This window comes from Balaenoptera musculus, chromosome 7, assembly GCF_009873245.2.
Source record: "Balaenoptera musculus isolate JJ_BM4_2016_0621 chromosome 7, mBalMus1.pri.v3, whole genome shotgun sequence".
NCBI classification, from domain to species: domain Eukaryota; kingdom Metazoa; phylum Chordata; class Mammalia; order Artiodactyla; family Balaenopteridae; genus Balaenoptera; species Balaenoptera musculus.
This window is the reverse complement of record NC_045791.1, coordinates 75,682,447-75,705,146: the sequence shown is the minus strand read 5'-3', so window position 1 is coordinate 75,705,146 and position 22,700 is coordinate 75,682,447. Positions and strand designations below refer to the sequence as shown.

Here is a 22,700-nt window from a genome sequence, read left to right as displayed (position 1 = left end):
AAAGTGGAAGGAACAGGCTCTCTTCAGAAACCATAACCCCCTTCCAAGGTTACCTCCTCCTTCGAAGTCCTCCCCTTATTTAACCTGGGGAAAAGGGGTGGACAAGAGCAGTAGTAAAGGCTGCCTCTCCGCAAGACTGGAAATGGTGGCTGAACACAACAGTTCATGGTCCCCTGAGTCTGTGGAATCTTAAGAGTCTTTTGTTTTAAGCTGTGATGGCTAATTCCAGCACTCACAACTACTTCCATCCTGTTACACCAACTTCTACGATATCTTGTTTATCAGAAGCCATTTCTCTGTATTGGTGACCCTGTCACGCTAAGGGTGCAACTAGGAAGAATTTCCTTGGACTTTCTTAGGGCTAGGGGTAGAAAAACAGAAAATAGACAAAACTTGTCTTTAATGCCATGCATTCCCACCAACAAACTAGACCAGTCCTTCTTAGATCCTTCCCAGGAATCTCTAGGCTCAAAGGGCCCTAAGCTGAGTATTCACTATTAGGTGTGTTAAGGTGTGAGGTGTTAATTAGTTAAAAGACTCTCCAGAAGAACCAAAAAGCCATCAAAATCCCCAAAATTTGAATTCCCAAATGTACAACTTCTGGCAGAATGACCCAGGTAGAGAGCTATTTGTTGAAGCATTACTTTGTCCATTTATAAATATGGTCCCATCCAACTCCATTCTCTTTAGCACACATTGATCCTCTTTCTCTTCTCCCCAAACCACAAAAATCTCAACTTCTGATCAAACTTTTCTGAGTTTGGCTAACATTTCTGAGTGTGGCTTCTCATAGCCCACACAGTTACTTTCATAAAAAACATGTCTTGAGATAAAGACCATCATCCCAGCCGTAGGACATAAAGCTGGGGGAAAAAAGGTCACCTGCTGTTGAGGCTTCTGACTTCCAATGTGTCTAGCGTTAAGTGTGTACACACATACAAACCACTGAATTTATCACAAAACCAGGTTGGTTCCATACTAACTGAACATGAGAAGGTATTAGGAAAAATATTTCTTGTAAATTTCAGATGTTTGGGGAAAGCTTTATTGTTTTTTCCAAAAAAAAATTCCACTTTAAGAGAATGTGACTAAACACTTTATTGTGCAAATGCTGCAATAGAAAAAAGAGAGAGAGAGAAGAGAAAGAAAAAGCCGAAGTCCTATGTCCTTTCAATAATTTAATATAACGGCAGATAGGTAATTAAACCTGACATATGAGGAGTGTTTCAACAAGAGAGCTGACTGTGCCTTTAACACCTGGCCAGTCTCCAAGTGATGGGGACAAACCTCTGGGTACGATTTGGCCATGGTACTGTATCTCTGCATAGCAGAATGGACTCACTACCATCAACACAATAAAGTAGCCACAAGCACAGTAATTTCATGACATACTCACATATTTAAATTTCCCATTTTTTTTTGAAATTTCCACCCCCTAAAAAAGGAATTAAATGATTAAACAGACTTTCACTTTAATGGAATTCCTCAAATATTCCTCATATGTGTGATGAACTCACCTACCTCAAATGTAATTGGGAAGAAATATTAATAATAAAGCATCATACCACTACCACTTATCAAAATTTCAACTTCCATGGATTAGAAACTCAGATACTCCTTACTGATTTATTGATGCTGGAAGACAAAACTATCAAACTATAAAATAAATCATATCAGTTTGCATTGATTAAGTAACAGTCCATCCTTAGCCTGTGTAATTTACAGCAAAGTTGGATCATAAATTCTTGCTACATGGTAAAGATGCTAATTCTGATAAAAGAGTAAAAATGTACTAAGAGGAGTTCCAGTCATCTCAAGGGAAAGTGGCGTACGATATTATTGTAAAGTCATGGGTATTTTACATGAAAGGTTAAGAAGCTAAAAAAACATAATCAAAGAATCCTTATCAGAGTTTCCCAAAGTTGTTTTCAGAATTGTTTATTTTCAATTTGTCAGTAAACTTAGTTTTTAAGGTAGCTATATAATGTCTGCTATTTCATGCATACTAGCTAAGGTTTAAATCAATATTATTTAAGAGGTTGTACAGCATAAAGATTAAAAGCAACCTCTGGAGCTAGACCATTTGGGTCCATTTCCTGGCTCTGCATTTACTAGCTGTGTGACCTTAGGCAAGTCATATCTCTCCAACTGTAAAAAGGGAAATAACAATTAAAAATACTAAACTCATATGGTTATTGTGAGGATTGAATGAATTAATACACATTAATTGAACAATGCCAGACTCATAATACAACTTATATAAGCATTTGCTATTACTATAAGAAAATTGCTCAATAGGAAAATCTCTGCAAGATGTACTAGGTGTTTTATCTATTAGATTAAACATAAAAATAAAGCATTTAATTATTAATAACATATCTAAATATATAATATTTAATTATAGCATGGAATCAATAATTCCAAAGTATTTCAAAAGGGGAGTTCACTAAATGCTGAAGATGTCTTTGCATCTTGCATGTCAGTCTCCATGGGGAGCACAGACTCTGCCAACCTTCATCCCCCACTTCTGCCCCTACTACCTCCTCCAAAAATTAGTCATGATAAATGGTTACAAGACTGCAAGTTCAAGGACATTGATAGACTCTGTTTTGTGGAGGTGAAGTTTTCAAAGGAGATAAAGGTCAGAGTGCACATGGCGTGGTATCCTCTTTCTCCCCTCACCCAACAACGTGCTGACCTGAAGGGGAGCAGAGCAAGGCAGTTTACACTCACTCTTCCCACACAGTTGCCCTTTTCCTGAGCCAGACCCTAACCCAGCCTGAGCCAAGGCAGGTTTGGAGGGGAAACACATTCTCCTCCTGCTGACTCCTTATTCTCCAGCCCGATGGGGTGAGCTCCTGAGCAGCCCACCCTCATCATCAGCTGTCAGATCTGAGATGGAAGATATGGGCTTTAAGAACACAAGCTATTTGGCCTGCTTTGGTTTGAAATCACTTGAGCCTTAGAGAAAAGTACCTACAAAATGATCAGGTCCAGCTTTCTAGAGTTCTGCCTTGTAATCTTGGTCCCAGCTAACAGTGAAGGGGTTTTTTTGTTTGTTTGTTTTTTGTCTCTTTTTTACTTCCTTGTGCGTTTATCTTCCTCAACATCTCACAGGCAAGGTGTTCTGAATATAATCTATCATTTCTAACCATTACATAGTACCATACAATGATACAAGTGTGCCTACTTATACATACTGCCTGAGCTTAGTCTAGTATAGATTTAGCACCTTTTAACAAGCTTCTAAACAAGTCAGTATGAAAGAGTTAAGAAAGCAGATATTATCTTTCAAAGATTTTAAACTTTTGAATACAAAGTTGTGTGGTTAAGGAAAAACACAATATCCTTGCCAGTAACAGGTATCATAAATTCACAAATACAAATTAAGAAATCTTTGGGAACTAAGCACACTTACTAAAATAGTTTAGTTGTTATGTTGTTTTGTTTTGGATGGATTATACTCTTTTCAAAATTAACTTGCCTTTCTTCTTCCTGGAGTGATAATGATAATATAAATATGATTCTTTTCTACTCACAATGTACAATCCTACTTATCTCAAAATAATGCTAGTTTAATTATTAGTGAGGTAAGTTAAAATGGTACTGTTGAAAATAAACTACATTATATCTCTCTTCAACACAGCCACATAAAATGTTACAAATTAAACTAGAAATCAAATCCAATTTTAAATCCAAAGGACTATTCCAATACTTTGCCACACTATAATTTTGTTGCCATCTAATGTTAGCTGAAATACACAATACATTGGCCAAGAATTAAAACAAAACAATGTTGTCATTATAGAACTTGACCATTCAGTTATAATTGTTTTTATCAATTTAGTATACTCATTAATTATAATAAATTCTGTCTATCATAACCTTTATAGGAACTGGGATACAGAGATGAACTGGGGATGCAAAGATAAATAAGATTTGATAAAACTACAAATAAACCTTTTTTACATTATTAGAAAACATCAAAATATGAGATTTTGTAGAACTCACAGGTTCCACTGTAATAAGTTTACTGATTTATTACCTTAGATTTAGACTGGAAGTGTAATCAAATTATTCTCTCTCCCCATCTAATAAACAATGGTTCATTTACTAGTGTTGAGATCCCAATGGAAAACTCAAAAAGGAACTTTACTCCTGCCTCTTACTTCTGTTTAGTCATTTTCAGCTGGATAATTTTTTTAATGTACAATCTTATACAGGTCTCAGTTTAGACATTGCTCCTGAAAATGGAATTATGTTTAATGCTCACAGTTATTAAAGCTGAGCAGTCACTGGGGGAGCAGGGAAGCCTGCTGTAATTCTTCCTTTGAATTACTCCCCAGCATGCTGCCTGACCAGTTGCTCTGGCATTACCTAGAAGCATTAATGGATTGTTTGTTCAGTAGCACCAAAGGTAAAGTCGGCTGTCCCTGATGTCTTCTCATAACACCCTGTGGTGCCTGAGGTGTTATTTGGTAATAAATGTTCAATTGACATTTTACTGTACAAAATTTAATGACCTTTTTTTCTCTACTGTAAAAGGGGAAAGGCTGGGAAAACAACTCTTCAGTCTTAATTGCAATGTATGTTTGACCTCTCAGTGGCTATGCAATTAATGTCTACCTTTTAAACCTTAATATATTTTCCAAGAAGGAAAAAAATTCTTGTAAATTCTGATAGTAGTAGCAAGAACTAATCAACAGGTACTTCTAAAATCTCTCATCAAAACATGACAAGGCTCTCTATCAAAATTTTATTCTGAATTCTCTTGAGAGATGCTATAAGAAATCACATCAGAAAGGCACCACAATGAGAAGCAACCACTTCTAAGGTGAAATGTGACCATGTTTCTATGGCAATTTCAGGAAAAGTAAACACTCTAACTGAAGTTACTGGGATAATAAAACAAATCCACACAAGAAATTCAACGCTATTTATGAATCATTCCTCAGGAGGAGCACCCACGACTGAAACAACCAAGGCACACTAACTGCACGCAGTAAGGCTGGCCAGCCCCGCTGTACAATCAGGTTGTTTATCCAAAGTTCACCCATAAGTTGATTATTTGGAAGTTTTAACACATATTTGTACAGGAAAAAGAGTCTACAAATTCTGATTAATTCCCACGCCAATCTACAGAAGCCTATTTAACTTATAATGTGTCTAAAATTTTTGAGTTATTTTTCAATCACACTTAATTCCCTTCATAACTGTCCCTATTAAAAATGTTTTCAGAGCTCCCACACAATATCCCCTATTTCATCACTCCTCTAGAATAAAACATATTCCTATGCCCCATATATCAGTCTAAAAGAGAATACCATCCTTCACAAACTCAACTGTCTGCATGGGCAGGGGAGAAGTGGGCCGGGCGTAAAAGAACAGGCGTACCTTTCATATATTGACAACACGTAGAACATCTGCCAAGCTGCTCTACCTTTTAAAATACAGTACAGGCCTAACAAAATGACCAAAGACAAAAGCAACTGCAATCCCTTTCTAGAGTCATCCATTTCCAGGTGTTCTGAATTGGAGAGGTGGAGCTGAGACAAGATAGTTTACCCACAAGCCTGGGAGCCCAAGAATATGCCACTTTCTTAGATGTTCATGTTGTTTCTAACCTAAAAAAGTATTCATGGATTATGGGCTTTCTGCATCTGAGAATCAGCATGAGACCACAAGTTCTCATGTTAAGCAGACATGGGTATGAATCCTGACTCCACATGGTATCAGTAGCTGTCCATGCCTCCCTTCTCTACTTGGAGAGTTTGCTATGAGGATTGATTATAATGTATGAAAGCTCCTAGTTCAGTACCTGACTCATAGTAGGCAGCACTTCACAAAAGTGAATAAAATTTCCCTTGCCCCTTTGAGGAGAGCCATAATTTTTATATGGGTCAACAGGTACCCAAGGTGCATTTTTGAGGCTGCAGCTCAGAAACTCACTACACCAGCCCCACAATGAACATGACAGAATGAGACTGGCCATGATATAAAATAAGAGACATGGACAACATGGAAGTCACTACTCTCGCTGCTTCAGTGCACGTCTCAGCACCTCATTTCCAACTCCTATCTTCATCCCACACACCTATGTCCATGGGATCCAAGTGATAATTTCTTCTCAAGAATTCATACTGAAGTAGAATCAAAAGGAAATCGAAAAAAGTAGAACTCTTCAATACATTGAATATAGTGGGAGACAAATCAACTGCTTTTTTTTTTTTGGCCGCACAGCACGTGGGATCTCAGTTCCCCAGCCAGGGATCATACCCGCGCCCCCTGCATTGGAAGCACAGCGTCTTAACCACTGGACGGCCAGGGGAGTCCCACAACTGCTCTTTTATATCTCAATTCCTGCCATCTGGCATAAGGAATAAGCTACACTGCTTTCTATTTCCAAAAATTTCTATTATAGAGTTATAGAGCTGTAAACTATAATCTAAAATGTTAAATATTTTAAATGTATAAATTTGATATCAAGTACCAGATAGTTAAATGGTCTAATTCCTTAAGTAGAAATATATTTGAATGTATAATAGTACGTAATTTTTAGATATTATCGACCTTGCATGTAACTAACTTGTCATGAAGAAGCAATTTTAAACCACAAGTCATGAAGAAGCAATTAAGATGGAGTCTATTGCAATATTGTGGTATATAACAATGCACTTACCAAAAAACATGCAACATTTATCAACGTCAATGCTGTCCAAAAACTTACACAGAAAAACACAGGGAAAAAATGGACAGGTTAAAGAGAACCTAGTTTAATTCTCACATTAAATTTTTTAAAACTTAGGACTGGGCATATAAGGGAAGAAACATAATTATAGTAGAAAGAAGACTTTCCAAAGATGTGTAAAGATAAATGCTATTGTTTTCATCAGCTCAGAAGGAAATTGTTTTCTCAACTAAACACATATTTTCACAAATTAGGGAGGGCAAGTTTACTGAAAACATTCCTTTTATTAATATACAAGACAATCTGTCTTCTGGCATGATAGAGGAATGCACTATTCTGATTTATCTAATATCCATGTTCATAGAGAATTAGCAGTCAAATAATTAGACTAGAAACAATACCTAAATTGAGCTGAAAATAATTTGATATTTGATGATTCACAATCTTTCAGTGGCTCAGAGTTATGATCATGAATATCAATTACCCCTGTACTAAGGCTATTTGGAACAGCATTTAATAGTTTGATTAATATAAAATGTACTAAAGCCTTTCTTTTTTGTGTATGTTTCAGTGCCAAATAAAAAGAACTCTTGGCAACACTATGAAGAATGCAATCTTTTCTCAATACAGAACATGTGCTACTTATTTCTTATATGATCTAGACCTTCTTTAGGAATTCTCATTTTTACTATGCTAAAGTGAATAAACCACGGGGCAGCAGATTCAAGATGTCAACAGAAAGGTCCTTGATCTCAGAGAGGGAGTGGCACAGAGTCCACCAACTGCCTCTTTCCCCACTGTAAGATAATGAAGGGCTCTGGGAATAGACCCCAAGGACCACTACCCACCAATGACCTACCAGGTTATCCTTGAAGATTAACAGACCCACCACAATGACCTTAGACAACCCTCTAGACATCAAAATGTTTGGAGCAAATCTGAAGATATGAGGTCTGTAAACTCTAGCGAAACTTTATTACATAAATCAGCAGCATCAGTAGTTCACCACAGATAAGTACAGATACATATGCTTATATATACATGGAATATTACTGGAAGGATACACAAGAAAGTGTTAACAGCTATGGGGGTGGACCATGTTAGTGGGAATGTGGAGTGGCTGGGAGTTTTCCCTTCAAACTCCTTTGCAACATTTGTTTTTATCATATGCATATATTACTTTTTCAATAAGAGCTAGTTTAAGATAATAATAATAATTCACTTCATTTTCTGGTATCTTTAATTTTAAAGGTCATTTATTAAATGTTTATTTTACTATTAAATAGGGAAAGAATCAAGCTGCTACTCTGTTGCCTCCCTCCTTTTTTGTCACAAAAAGAAACTTCAAAACAACAGAGGTGGGCTTCCCTGGTGGCGCAGTGGTTGAGAATCTGCCTGCCAATGCGGGGCACACGGGTTTGGGCCCTGGTCTGGGAGGATCCCACATGCCGCGGAGCAACTGGGCCCGTGAGCCACAACTACTGAGCCTGCGCGTCTGGAGCCTGTGCTCCACAACAGGAGAGGCCGCGATAGTGAGAGGCCCGCGCACCGCGATGAAGAGTAGCCCCCGCTCGCCGCAACTAGAGAAAGCCCTCGCACAGAAACGAAGACCCAACACAGCCAAAAATTAATAAATAAATTTATAAAAAATTTAAAAAAATAAAAATAAAACCAACAACAACAGAGGCACCATTACTCAGCAAGGACTCTTCTGAGAATATCAACCAGCACACAACTAAAATTTAAAAACTGCAAATTTAGCTGCAAGAATTTGTATATTCCTTATGCTCTGTTACTTTCATTTTTTACAACACAACAAAAAAGCCCACTGCTTTTTATGATGGTATATTTTAAACTATCTTGAGGCTCTTGTTTTCACACAACACGTGTACTGTCTATATCTTAGATTCCAAAATGTGTGCTATCTAATTGTGATGGTTTTTTCAAGATTCAAAACAACATGCTTTCTGACCTGTGGGTTAAAAGGAAAAAAAGTGATCATTTCCTTTTTATCCAAATTCACACCCAGAATAGAACACTTCTTTTCACATAATCTAAAAGTCACAGAATAACAGAAACTACTACAAGTCATTTGTAACTACCACCCACTCTTCTTTTAATATAGAAATCTCCGTGTTTGGCTTTAAACTTCCATGTGTCAGTACTGGGGAAAAGCCTAGACTATACTTGGAGCTGGCTGGATGGACTGGGGGAGGAGTCTACCCACACCGGCACTAGGAGCTCCAGTTTAGAGCTTGAGAAAGAGACACGTATTATGTGGTGTATACACAGCTTAAACCTGAGCAAGGGTTTTTAATGTATTAACACAAGTACATTGCAGTTAAGAAGTTCCAAGTCCATCCTTCATTATCATCTTTGGCTTACTTTTACATGGAAGTGGTTTCATACTGACTGTTCTACCAAGATCGGTTTTAACGTCATGTACCCAAGATTACCCACGTGCATTTATGCTAAAAGGCCCTTTTCCAAAGCCTGTGGAAGAGTTCTGACTTCCAGGGGACCTTATCCCGATGTCATGCAACCAAGATGAAATCTCAAACAGGAAACAAGCCCCAAGTGGAAGGAAGATGGATGGAGAGAAACCCTGACTGGTAGTTGAGGGGTCGAGAAGCGTTTTCCCTGGATGTGGTGGTAACCACAAGGACCCGGGGTGCTGCTTGGTGGATTGGCTGCTTTTCGGGTGCGCTCTCTGCAGCGCGGAAACTCTGGGCTCCACCATCGCTCTTTACTTTGCTGCAGGGGCCACTGAAAACTCTGCCTGCCTACGGGGAAAGCTCATGCTTCGTGAGATCTCAGGACATTTTGAGTCTCGAAGGTTTGGGTTTTTTTGTTCTGTTTTGTTTTGTTTCACTTGAGGGTAAACTGTGCATTTCCTTTACTGTACGGCAAAAGCTAACTTTTCGTTGGAGAGCAGTGCACAACCATCCCACGGGTCTGCATTTATATTGAGTCCTCCCTTCCTCCTTGTATCAACGGTTTAGCGAAACTTTCAGAGAAGATGGGGAAAAGCATCCATCAAAACGCAAAGACGCAGAGCGGAACTTTTCCTCCTCTGTCAAGAAAAAAAAAGTCACTTCTGCTTCTCACAGCCAAGAACTGAGTCTGGGAACCTCCGGACAAGGAAGGAAGGTTCGGTAATGAAGGAGATGGGAGAAAACAATGCTAAGCCTGCGTGGCCTCCGGACACCATACATCCTGCCCCGGCCCGTGACCCATCCACGGTCCACCATCCACACCCACGCTCCCGGGGCCGCGCGGCCTCGCTTACCTTGATGATGCTGCTGCGCCGGGGGGTCGCCCGCGCAGCCTCCAGGAGGCCGGCCTCGCCGTCCGCCGGGGCCCCTGCAGCGCTGGGCAGCGCGACCCCGCTGCGACGGTCCCTCCACTGGCCCCCAGGGGCCGCCGCCACGCCGTCCCCGGAGGTGGCGTCCGGGCCCACTCGGGGGTCGTCTTCCCTCCCGGCCGCGTCTGTTAGCGCTGGACCCTCCCTGCTGGCTGCGCCCTCGGCCATAGCCGAGCGCGTTTCGGGCTCCCCGGGGGGAGGCGGCACGCCCGGCAGCGGAGTCCAGCCGCTGGGCACGGGTGCGCTCCTGCACCGGGAGGCGACCGCGCCAGACTTTGTTTCACCGCCCGGTGGCGGCGGCGGTGGCGGCAACTTTCTGGAGAGGAGACATCGCTCGAGTAGAGACGTCCGCGGGCTTTGATCCAGGAGGCCGACAGTCCTTGGGGGGACCGCGGCGGGAGTGGGGAGGAGATGTGAGCGGGAGGGAGAAGGAGAGGCGAAAAGGAGAGGGAGGTGTCCGAAATGTGATGCAAACGCCCGCTCTGCGCCAGACAAAAGGCACCGGGCGCCTGGCCGGGCTGCCTCCGAGGCCGGGACGCGCGCGGCCTGAGAGGGGCTGGAGCCCGGCGACCGCTGCCCGGCGCACCAGCCACCTGCCCGCGGACGGCGGCGCAGTGGCCCCAGGAAGTGCGGCGGTTGCGGCAGCGGCGGCGGCGGCGGCGACCTCCACTCCGCTGTGTTGTGACAGGGAGGGAAGGACTTGTTTTGACAGCCCGTGGGGATTGGCAGGCGTCTGGGCCTCTTAGGAGCCTCGCCTCGCCGAGGTGGGGGTAGACCCGACCAATCCCCACCAGGGAGGGGTGGGCCCGAGCGCGAAGAATGGAATGTGTTCTCTAACCGGGAGCAGACCCAGACGGGCTTGTGTACTCGAGTGGGGTGTGAGAGCGCGCGTGTGCGCACCCGGAGGCGCTCCGTGTGTATTTTGGGAAGCTTCGATTTTCGAAATGAACCTGAAGATGCAACAAAATCCGGGGATGGGACAGAGGCGGGGGAAAGGAAACCTTCGTTTGCAAAGCAAAGCAATTTGGAGGAAATGGGGTGTTGAGTATTACGGTCAAAGCCTTTGGGGTGACGCGGAGCGCAGCTTCGCACCATCAGGGGTTAATTGCAGGCTCTCACCTTTAGAAGTTAAGTCCATGCAGAGATAAACTAGGGTTTCCTGGGACCCTGTTGTTGGATAATTTGCTTCAGTTTTCGTGTAAACATCTTCAGTTCACTCTGCAATGTGAATAAATATGACAAGGAAATGGAATCAGATAAAAGAGGTGAGGGTAATAGGAAGCCGAACCAACTAAATCCTCTGGAGAGTGACTCCTCACAAAGCATAGATATGATGCATGTTGGCTAAGCACAAGGTGAGGTAGGGGATTTAATCTCTATCCTAAAACATCCCTATTTGATAATGAATGGTTCAACCTCCTTTCTCTAGATAATCCTATATAAACATATTTTGCTCATTTCCAGCAAGTTAGCAAGAGGAGAGATATCCTTGAATGATGCATTAAGGCAGTGAAATTAACCACAGAATGTTCAGATAGGTGAAAAAAGGATGGCTCTGAGGTTCCCTAGTAGGATAGAAGATTTGACATTTTAATTTAAAGGCGTTTTAATATTAGAATCTCTGTTAAACCTTATTTATAACATTAAATTATATTTTAATTATTAATAATTTTATAATTTGAGATGTTACTTGTTCCTTTGACTAAGAACATGAGAAATTCTTCAGCCTTTTAACCCAGAATTTGTTAGAATGTCAGAATTTTAGAGATGCAAGGGGATTTAGGGATCATCTAGCGCAGCACTTTTATTTTACAGATGAGAAGAAGGCCCAGAGAGCTTTAGTTTCTTGTCTACTAGTTAGTGCAAGAGGTGAAATTAGAATCTGCCACTTAACTCCTCCGGTAATCTCTTCAGTACTTTATCTGGCTCCTCTGGGGCTGCAAGCAGCCAGAACTGGATGAGGCCCTTGGGAGTTTTCAGACTTGACATTTACCAACTTTCAGGGAAGACTGAGAAGGCTTGATCTTACCTTTTCTTTAAATATAAATGCAGCCTGGTAATGAATGTACCAGATTAGCAACCTCTGGTTTTAGAACCAACACCACCCTCTAGTGAGATTCTGAGAACTGCATCCATAATAGCAAATGCTTTCTTCTTTCTTTCTCATATGTAAAAGACAGGAGAGGAAACTCAGTTTCCTTTCAACTGATCTGCCCTTATAACCCACAGACAAGAGGAAGGAAGTAGAAGGTCACCCAGACTTAAAACAACCATACATGTCCTTCATCTTCATCAGAAATATTTTTACTTGCTATACTCACAAATATAACCTATTTTAACCTATCACTTTTTTCTTTGGTATTCAAGTATTACTATGTTTTATTTCTGTCTTCTACAGTTGCTTTCAGAGCTTTATTTTTCTGTTACCCTCATAAAAATTCCATTCTTGGGTTGTCTTCTGAGAAATGTAAAACTGTGGTTATCTCACTCATTATCTTGTTCTATGATATTAATATCATTTACAGGGATTTCCCATGTACATGGTTTGTGTATACCATCCTGATATTATTTTTTAATATTAAAATTAGTGTCACCTTACTAACATTTACAGTCAGTGATCTTCAAAAAACTAAACCAGAAAGTATGGCATGCAGTGTACAAAATTTTTTTTGTGTTTCAACTAGATGATGGCCAGTTGAAATCTTCTCATCTCTTTCTCCCTTAGCAGCATTCTCTCTCACCCTCATGTGAAGCCAAACACACACACACACACACACACACACACACACGCATCTTTGCTCTGAGCATCTGTTCAGACTGTTGTCTAATTCATTCTGCCTTGAGAATACAGTTGGACCCTGATCTAGCAAGTCTTTCATACTGTTGTCCTCTAGCATAAGCTCAGAAGGCTTCTCCTGATATTCATGTTTGCAGTTTAAAAAAAAAGAACCCTCCATTGAACCTGCTCCTACCCATGCACAGATTCTACTCTGTGGCCCCACTCCCAAGACTGAGAGAAAGGTGTAGCCAGACTCGGTCAGATCAGCAGCCATATAAACATTCCTACCCTCCATTAAAAAAAAACCCTTTCCAAGTTACTAGGACCCACAACTCCTGTCTCCCAATCATTCACCAAGTAATGTGACAACCACTTCATGGGCAACTTGGAAGTTGGAGGAATGGGAGGGATAGGGGGAAGGGATGTGAGTAAGAATCATAAATTGTCAATTCAAATGTCACCACCTCAGAGAGGTCTTCTCTGACCACAAATCTCAAGTTGCCCCTTCAACCTCACACACATACCATGTTACTCATATTATTCTGTTTTGTTTTCTCATAGGATTTTATCACTGTAAATAAACTGTCCTGTCCATGGAATTGTTTACTTATATAGTCTTTCACGCTGACCTCCTGTCTCTGCCCCACTGAAATGGAGAATGTAATCTCCATGTGCATAAAAAACTTGTCTATTTTGTTCAGTGCTGTACCTCCAGCTCCCAGAACCATGCCTGGCAGAGTAGGTGCTCAATTAATATTTGTGGACAGAATCTTTACCTTTGCAGTCCTCTAACTGAATAAAACAACCACTTCTGATAAAGAAAAATGGCTCTGTCCCTGAGGACTTCTTATTGTCAAGGATCCTGGAATTCCATCCTAGGGCAAAACTCAGAGCAGACCCAAAGCAAGTAGTTGCAAAATTAGAAGGATGCTTATAAATTGGAGTAACATGAAATCTAGAATTGGACTGAAAAACAACTGATGGGAACCTAGCCAGCTGCAGCAAACCTGAAAATACCTAGCCCAGAATTGAAGACCCGGTATGTCAATGTAGTCCTTCCAGCTCAGGTTAGTCACTTCAGAACCCTGGGCCTAAGAAAAATCCAGTGAGAATAGTAAGACTTTCCATACATTACCAGGAAATCACAGTTGGGAAGAGAATTTATCACTGCTTTCTATGTACCAGATAATCCTCTATGAAGAATTCTGATCTCTACTTTACAGATGAAGAAACATAGGATCAAAAGGGTCAATTTACTTGCTCAAAGTGACAAAACCAGGACTTGAGTCCCAGACGATGACTTTGAAGCTTGTGGCTCTTTCTACTACACAAGGCTCTCATAGGATACAAGTCCCGTGATGGTCCTGGAGACTTCACTTTTTCTGAAGAACCACTCCTTCAAATCTGGGACCACTCACATTAGGCACAACTACCTCTTCTCTTAACACCAGCATTACCTCTATTTCATCATGATGGAGTATAAGGCTGATTGATTTATCAGTGTGTGAGGAAACACATTTATCCTGTGATCCACATATATGTAAGAAAGAATATTTTGATATTAAGAGCCAGTTCAAAGATGCATTTAATATGAGTTCAGCATTTTCAAATGAGCCACATATATCTTTATATTCAGTCACAGAGCTCCCCAATACACATTGTAGTCATTTTGATTTGCTAGTTCAAGAAAAAGCAATTTGCAGGGTAATTTATAGTATAAATATTATAGTAGAGCAAATATATGCTAAGTCAATGAAAGATAAGCAAAACTTAATACAACCTCTTAAAATTCAAGATTCCCTTTTCTTGACAGGTATTCCTTCATCCCTTCTATTTCAGTAACTAAAACATAAAAATCAACTACTTTCATTTCTAAGTAGAAGGACACTCCACTTCTTGATAACAGTCCTACAAAAATGAGAAGTTACAGGGAATTCCCTGGTGGCTTAGTGTTTAGGATTCCGGGCTTTCACTGCTGTGGCCCAGATTCAATCCCTGGTTAGGGAACTGAAATCCCACAAGCCACGCAGCACAGCCAAAAAAAAAAAAAAAATGAGAAGCTACTAATTGTTTAGGATAGATCTAGGTTCACCAGTTTAATAAATCTTCCAAGTACTGAAAGGCAATAAATATTTAAGAAATCTCTAATTACAGACAATGTTCTTCAATGTCTGATGGCTGCTGCAAACCTGTACTACCTGCATGAGAACAGAATGCCCAGGTGTTTGTCCATAAACACTGCCCCCTCAGGAATCATCCCACATAGACCCTGAGGCTAAAATATACTATCAGGAGCCCCAGGCCAATCGTCTGGGAACAGTCTGTATGTTCAGGGCAAAGGTCTTTTAAAAATAGACAGTCAGTGTTGATTTATTTTCTATGTGTTAATTTACTTTGACACAGATCCTGGAGTTGGAGCTCAGGTCGTGGTTATGTTCCCTTCTGATGCAGAAGCCACAAAGGCATTTATGAAAAGTACCACTGGAATGGTACTAATGACACCCCCACGAAAACTTGTTTCTCTTCTTTATTTTATTTAACAACTTGAGTTGTTTCCAGGTATGGTTTTATAATATAAACCTCTTCAAATCAAACATACACCCAATGCTTGACACTTGCGATACAGGAGTGAATACGGGGTAGGTTCCTCCTCCTCCTCTTCCCCCACCCCAGGTACAAACCCCAAATCTTATTCATCCACATGTGATGGGGATTTTTCCTCCAATTTTGCCAAGACATGAAGTTCATTAATGCTTGTCAGTATCACAGGACCCATTGGAAGAAAATATCGAGCCATATTTCTTTCTCTAATGCACTCCTTTCCTTTCATCATGATGTATTACTCTTTTTTTTTTAATTAATTTATTTTTTTACTTTTGGCTGTGTTGGGTCTTTGTTGCTGTGCGCGGGGTTTCTCTAGTTGTGGCAAGCAGGGCTACTCTTTGTTGCGGTGCACAGGCTTCTCATTGCAGTGGCTTCTCTTATTGCGGAGCACGGGTTCTAGGCGCACAAGCTTCAGTAGTTGCAGCATGTGGGCTCAGTAGTTGTGGCACATGGGCTTAGTTGCTCCGCAGCATGTGGGATCTTCCCGGACCAGAGCTCGAACCCATGTCCCCTGCATTGGCAGGCGGATTCTTTTTTTTTTTTTTTTTTTTTCATTTTATTTTCGCCTGCATTGGGTCTTCGTTGCTGCTCACGGGCTTTACTCTGGTTGCGGCGAGCAGGGGCTACTCTTAGTTGCGGTGTGCAGGCTTCTCACTGCGGTGGCTTCTCTTGTTTTGGAGCATGGACTCTAGGCACTTGGGCTTCAGTAGTTGTGGCACAGGGGCTCAGTAGTTGTGGCTCGCGGGCTCTAGAGTGCAGGCTCAGGAGTTGAGGCACACAGGCTTAGTTGCTCTGCGACATGTGGGATCTTCCCAGACCAGGGCTCGAACCCGTGTCCCCTGCATTGGCAGGTGGATTCTTAACCACTGCTGGCAGGCAGATTCTTAACCACTGCACCACCAGGGAAGTCCTGATCATGATGTATTACTCTTATACCTATTTTGTTAGCCTTATTATGTCTTTGCTGTAGCCTACCTCAAAACTTTTGGAAGAAGCAGAGTGAGATATTTAAATAAGCACAAAATCATAATGCATGTTCTAAATTAAAATACAAGACAAGAGTAAAGTATGGTCTCTTTTGTAAGCACTTTTTAGTCCCAAATAAGTTTTCAGGTGTAAAACTCTTTGGTTTAGCACAACTTTATCTGCTTTATTAAAATGAGGAAATTAGAAAGTGAATCCTTTCTTTAAAAAAATAAATTTCCATTTGAAGCCAAATGTCTAGTGAAAACTGGATTGCTAGCATTTGCTCTGTCATTAACCTCTGTGAGAATCTCACAGTTCCCACCCTCACTGACTCAAATAGGTCACCATGGACACAGTGCCTCTACCCTTAACCCACAGTGGAGGAGCAACAGCTGTTGAACTGCACTTGGGAATTTTGCCATTCTCTGCTCTTTATAAAATGTCCTGGTGAAACTGTTCAGATAATGTCACAATTGTTTTCAAAAGATTAGGGGAGGGACTTCCCTGGTGGTGCAGTGGTTAAGAATCCGCCTGCCAATGCAGGGGACACGGGTTCGAGCCCTGGTCCGGGAAGATCCCACATGCTGCGGAGCAACTAAGCCTGTGCGCCACGACTACTGAGCCTGCGCTCTAGAGCCCACGAGCCACAACTACTGAGCCCGCATGCCACAACTGCTGAAGCCTGTGCACCTACAGCCCATGCTCCACAACAAGAGGAGCCACCGCAATGAGAAGCCCACACATCACAACGAACAGTAGACCCTGCTCGCCGCAACTAGAGAAAGCCCGCGCACAGCAATGAAGACCCAACACAGCCAAAAAAAAAAAAAAGATTAAGGGAAAAAACATCATGCAAGAATCATCTGAAATATTGAGCAAAAGCAAAGGACTAAAATTTAATTTAAACTGTGAAGTGACATAACAAACAACAAACATAGTATAATACTATAATTAGTATAATGAGAGGTTTCAGAGCTTTCTTTAAGGTTTCTCCTAGCCAAAATGAATTTTCAATAACTAAACTGATAGCTGCAGATAGAATTTATTTGGAAGATTCTTTAGGAGCAAATACTTAAACTCTAAGCGAAAAGTACCAAACACTATTATTTTCAGACCATCATTTCTTTCTTTTTTTTTTTTTAATTTTAAATTTATTTATTTATTTTTGGCTGTGTTGGGTCTTCGTTGCTACATGCGGGCTTTCTCTACTTGCAGTGAGCAGGGGCTACTCTTTGTTGTGGTGCACAGGCTTCTCACTGCGGTGGTTTCTCTTCTTGCAGAGCATGGGTTCTAGGTGCACGGGCTTCAGTAGTTGTGGCACATGGGCTCAGTAGTTGTGGCTCGTGGGCTCTAGAGCGCAGGCTCAGTAGTTGTGGTTCATGGGCTTAGTTGCTCCACGGCATGTGGGATCTTCCCGGACCAGGGCTCAAACCCATGGCCCCTTTATAGGCAGGCAGATTCTTAATCACTGCACCATCAGGGAAGTCCCCAGACTATCATTTCTAAAGGAAGGAATATTTTTCTGATTTTTGATAAACGTTACATTTCTCATCAACCTACTGCTATTAATTCTAAACTTCAGAAAAATAAAATACGTGGATACAATAGAATCTTACCCTTCCATCTACCTGAATTCTTCCTATATGCAAAATACAGATTAAAATGGTTTTAGTTTGTGTTCCGAAATTGTCAAGAATAGTCTGTGATCTGTGATTGAAACTAAATTAAAATCAAAAGGGGTGTCTCTTACCTGTACACCCAGTGGATGAGAAACAAGCACTTAATGAATTATAAAAAATATTTTCTCTTATTTCTCATCATTAATTCTGCTCACTCACCAATCATTAACAACATTCATTATTATGATCACATAAAAATATTTCATTAATACTCTTCGTTGTAAAGCAGATCATCCTACTCTGGGAGATGTTCACTGATCCTTCCCTATGCGAGAGTTAATACATCCTCATCCCATTGACAGCAGGCTCAGGCATGTGACTTGCTTAGACCAATGAAAGATGAGTGGAAGAACTCCTTGTGTACAAAAGTTTTAAGAGCGAGTATATACTTACCATGATCTCATTTTCCTTTGCCACAGTATTAATTGTTCACCAGGCAGAGGCTGGATCTTGAAAACGGCACGGTGCAGAGCTGAAGTAAATCTGCAATGAACATGAAACATGAGCAAGACAGCAACCTTTGTGGTAAGTCCCTCAGATTTGGAGGTCATTTGTTACTATAGCAGTTTCTAAACTCTCCTGATACAGACACATAAATTTACCAAAAGCCCTGTTCTTTCCACAACCATGCTATTGGTTCATATGGCCAGATACTGTTTGATTTGCGCAGCAAATAAACAATCTTGGCATCTATTAAACCAGTAAAAACTAAAAATTCTTGTATATTCAATAAAATTTTGTATGATCATTTCCATTTCTGTGACATATTTTTCTCATTTATTTCTTTCCTGCAAGCTGTATAAGCCTGGTTTTGCCTTTCTTAAGAGATTTAGAAATAATAGCATAAATGTGATCATATGCATATTTTTTCATATAATTTTTTAATCTTCTTTTACCTGTCTTGCACATTTCTCTACTCCTCAAACCACTCAACCCTCTCACTCCTTGCAAGATAACTTAAATTAACAACCTAGTATGCATCTTTTCAGTTTTGGTTTACATTCATATATGTAGATATACACATATAAATAGAGTGTGTTTTTGTCATTGTTTGATTTACAAAAAAAGCAGGGGGAGACATTTTTATACATACTCTTTTGAGTATGTATAACAATACCTGGTAAGGATCCCACCACCTCATCCGCAATATCTACTAATTCATTCTTTTAAATTAATAGTCCATGGTACGGATATATCATTGTTCATTCAGGCATTTCTCTATTTGAGGTATTCAATTTATATCTAATTTTTTACCACTACAAACAATGTTGTAATAATCATTTTTGTACACACATCACATCTTTATGAATCAGTCATTTCATTTCCATCAGATAGATTCCCAGGAGTAGAATTTTGGGTCTAAGGGTATATGCATTTTTTATTTTATTAGATAATGCCAGATAGATTTTCCAAAGAGTAACAACACTTTATATTCCATCCCAATGAGTATTGTAGTTCTCATTAATTTCTGCCTCTTACATATAGGTATAAAATTATATTCCATTGTTATTTTAATTTGCACTTTCCAGATTACTAAGCACACTTCAAATGTTTCTTGGCCATTTAAACTTAATCTTCAGTAAACTGTCTATACATGTGCTTTGCCTAATTTTCCTTTGGATTAAATGCCTTTTTCTTCTCAGTTTGTGAGAGTTAGATGTCAAACACAGAGATGCCACACTCAGATTCTGCTTCAATAAAGGGCTCACTCTGCAGCTGCAAGGAGTATGGTTCACTGGCAGCCTTCAGCTGTCCAGTAACTTAGGGTCCATGTCAACTTTTGACCCATGGTCTTATTCTTCTTGAGGAAGCCCCTTGCCAATGAATGAGTGAGGCGTTGATAGCTGAGGACAAGCTCTTCTCTTCTCTGGGCAATCTCCAGCCAATGGGTCCTGGCCATTTCCACCGTGGCAAGACTCCTCCAACAGGCAATCACTGCTCCAGAGCTGCCCCTTGGGCTGGTTGAGATTTTGTCAGGTCTGCACCTAGGCTCCTCCTGCCCAATCCTGCTCCTCCCTTTTTCCTCTACTGTGTTACTTTCCAATAAACCTTTTGTACCTCTAACTCATCATGCTTCTCAGATAACCCAACCAACATATTATAGATGTTAACAGTTATTACGTTATCTGCTTTTGTAACATTTTTTCCAGAACTGTTTATTGACTTTGTCTATGGTATTTTTGCGTATACATTATGCTAATTTTCATATAATCAAATATGTCTCTTCTCAGCATTGGTTAGGAAACACTTTCCAACGCCTAGATTGTACATGTAATCTCCTACCTTTTTTGTAAGATTTTTATTGCTTTTCTTTAACATTTAAGTATTTGGTTTTTCTATAATTTATTTTTAAATTTAGTTTATATGTCTATATAAGTGTGTACAAAGTTAAGTAAATTTTTAAAAAATAAGATGGTGGTCTACTTTTTATTTTCTTCATGAACTAATCTATTCTTTTCTTACTGAACTGAATTATCCTTCTTGTCATATATTAAATTCTTACACGTACTTCAGTCTACTTCTGAGTTTTCTGTTCTGATTCCCATCCAATACATATTTATTTGATTATAGTGACTTTGTGGTATGTTCTTATACCCATGCTCACTCCATATTATAGCTAGAGGGACTTACCTAAAGAAAAAAACCCGACTCCCCACTATGAAGGTTTATTGGCTTCCCAGTGCCAGCTGAATAGGGTCCAGGCTCTTTGGCATATGTGGCATGGCTCCTATCTACATCCCTGGCTTCCTTTCTGACTACTCCATTTCTCTTCGTTCATACTTTAGGACTATCAGGCTACTTAAAGTCCACTGAATACCACATGCTGTTTCACGCTGTCACATTTTGGTTACACGAAAAGTCTTTCCCACCTCTCTTCACTGAACTAACCATTATTCTTTCTGCAAAATTCAGTTCAGACTTCATCTTTTCCAGGAAGCCTTTCCAAAACCCACAGCTTACACTTTACCCTCCATTAATATGTTGGTACCTACTATACTACATTGATACATTTCTTTAAGTGTGTCTGCCTTCTGCTTTAGGCTGTAAAATTCATTTCTTATTCATTTTTGTACATTTCGAACTTGACCCTATGATACAAAAAAAGCATTCAATACATTTTTCTTAAACTATTAAATTAGAGCAATGGTCCTCTGGCCATTCCCCTCTGAGAATGTGGGAAGAAAATATTAGGACTTATATTTATACTTATCTAAATTGAATAAGAAGTAAATCAAGTTTTGCCCATGTTAATATGCAGGTTCCACTGACACCATCACTTGATCCCTATGTGGGTGAAAGAGGTATTTTGAGGGATGATTGGGAGTTCCAGAACTTGGAGAATTTGACAGTGCCAACTCGTTACCTGATACATAAATCCAGTTAAATAAATTTTAAAATTATATTGTATAGTTTAAATTAAACTATCCCAAAATGTATGGATGGCTTAAAATATTCCTGGAAAACATCTTGAATTGAAGATAATTCTAGTGAACATTTCAAAAATAGCAGAACTGACCCTTCTCCTGTTCAATACAAGGACATAATTGCTTATATTAAGAGGAAAAAACAATGACCATATATCTGACAAGAAGTCAGCCAAAAAAATTTTTTTACTTTTTGACATGCAGATATACATTCACTTCTGAAAACAACCATGACCAGTGACAAAACATTTTAAAGAAATATTTGCTTCATTTTTAAAAATTCTTTTGTGTATGTTTTATGATATGCATAAATACTAGTAAAGAAAAAAATACATATAATAGATAAATAAATAAATATGAATGATGGATATCCATAAAAACCAGTAAGAGAGTGAAAACTAAAGTGTGGAGACCCCTGCAGAAGAGTGAGGTCCTCAGGATCTATTCATGTTTTATTAGGTCAGGAAGATGGAGGAAGTATTCATCAAACATGTTGAGGATGAAAGGAAATCCTTTACCATGAATTAAGCCATGGGGAAAGGATGGGAAGGAACTTAATGGTAGAGAGAAGAATCACAAAAGGAAGCTTGAAGGAGAGTCTAGGAAAATAAACAGGAGCAAAGCAAAAACCTCATGAAGAGGAACTGGTCCATTTCATTAGGAATCAGCACAGCAGTCAAAGCATTCAAGCCATCAGAACAATTCAAATTTGTCAAGGTATTTCCCAAGGCATTCCCCTACACTAGACAGCCATTGCTCGAGTCCACTTTCTCAAAAGGAAAAAGGAACAAGCAAAAGGAAAATTTGCATTTTGAGCGCATAATCAAATAAGCTGTACCCAAACAAAACTAATAAATTCAGTGGGCCAAAGTAACTAGTATCACAAGAAAGCCTAAATTAAACTGAGACATTTGTGTGCCTATATTTGTTTTATAAACAAAGTACTTGGAGATTGGTTCAAGATGGCGGAGTAGAAAGATGGACGCTCACCCCCTCTTGAGAGAGCACCAGAATCACAACTAACTACTGAACAATCATCGACAGGAAGACACTGGAACTCGCCAAAAAATATACCCCACATTCAAAGACAAAGGAGAAGCTGCAAGGAGATGTAAGGAGGGGCGCAATCATAATAAAATTAAATCCCATAACCACTGGGTGAGTGACTCACAAACTGGAGAACAATTATAACACA

The 22,700-nt window shown here is 40.0% G+C and overlaps 1 protein-coding gene across 4 annotated transcripts in view; it reads right to left on the bottom strand.

The window, feature by feature from the left end:
- The window catches only part of PLCL1 (phospholipase C like 1 (inactive)), a 366,361-nt gene extending 347,804 nt beyond the window's left edge, over positions 1 to 18,557 (bottom strand). For 2 of the 4 annotated variants that reach the window (XM_036859025.1, XM_036859026.1), the window contains exon 1: positions 9,978 to 10,241. In XM_036859025.1, coding sequence (XP_036714920.1) covers positions 9,978 to 10,220 — 243 coding nt within the window. In that variant the 5' untranslated portion in view covers positions 10,221 to 10,241. Of the gene's footprint in view, positions 1 to 9,977; positions 10,242 to 11,171; positions 11,271 to 18,473 lie in introns of those variants that run through there. The other 2 variants (XM_036859028.1, XM_036859027.1) reach the window with 2 other exon arrangements.
- Positions 18,558 to 22,700: the final 4,143 nt, after the last annotated feature.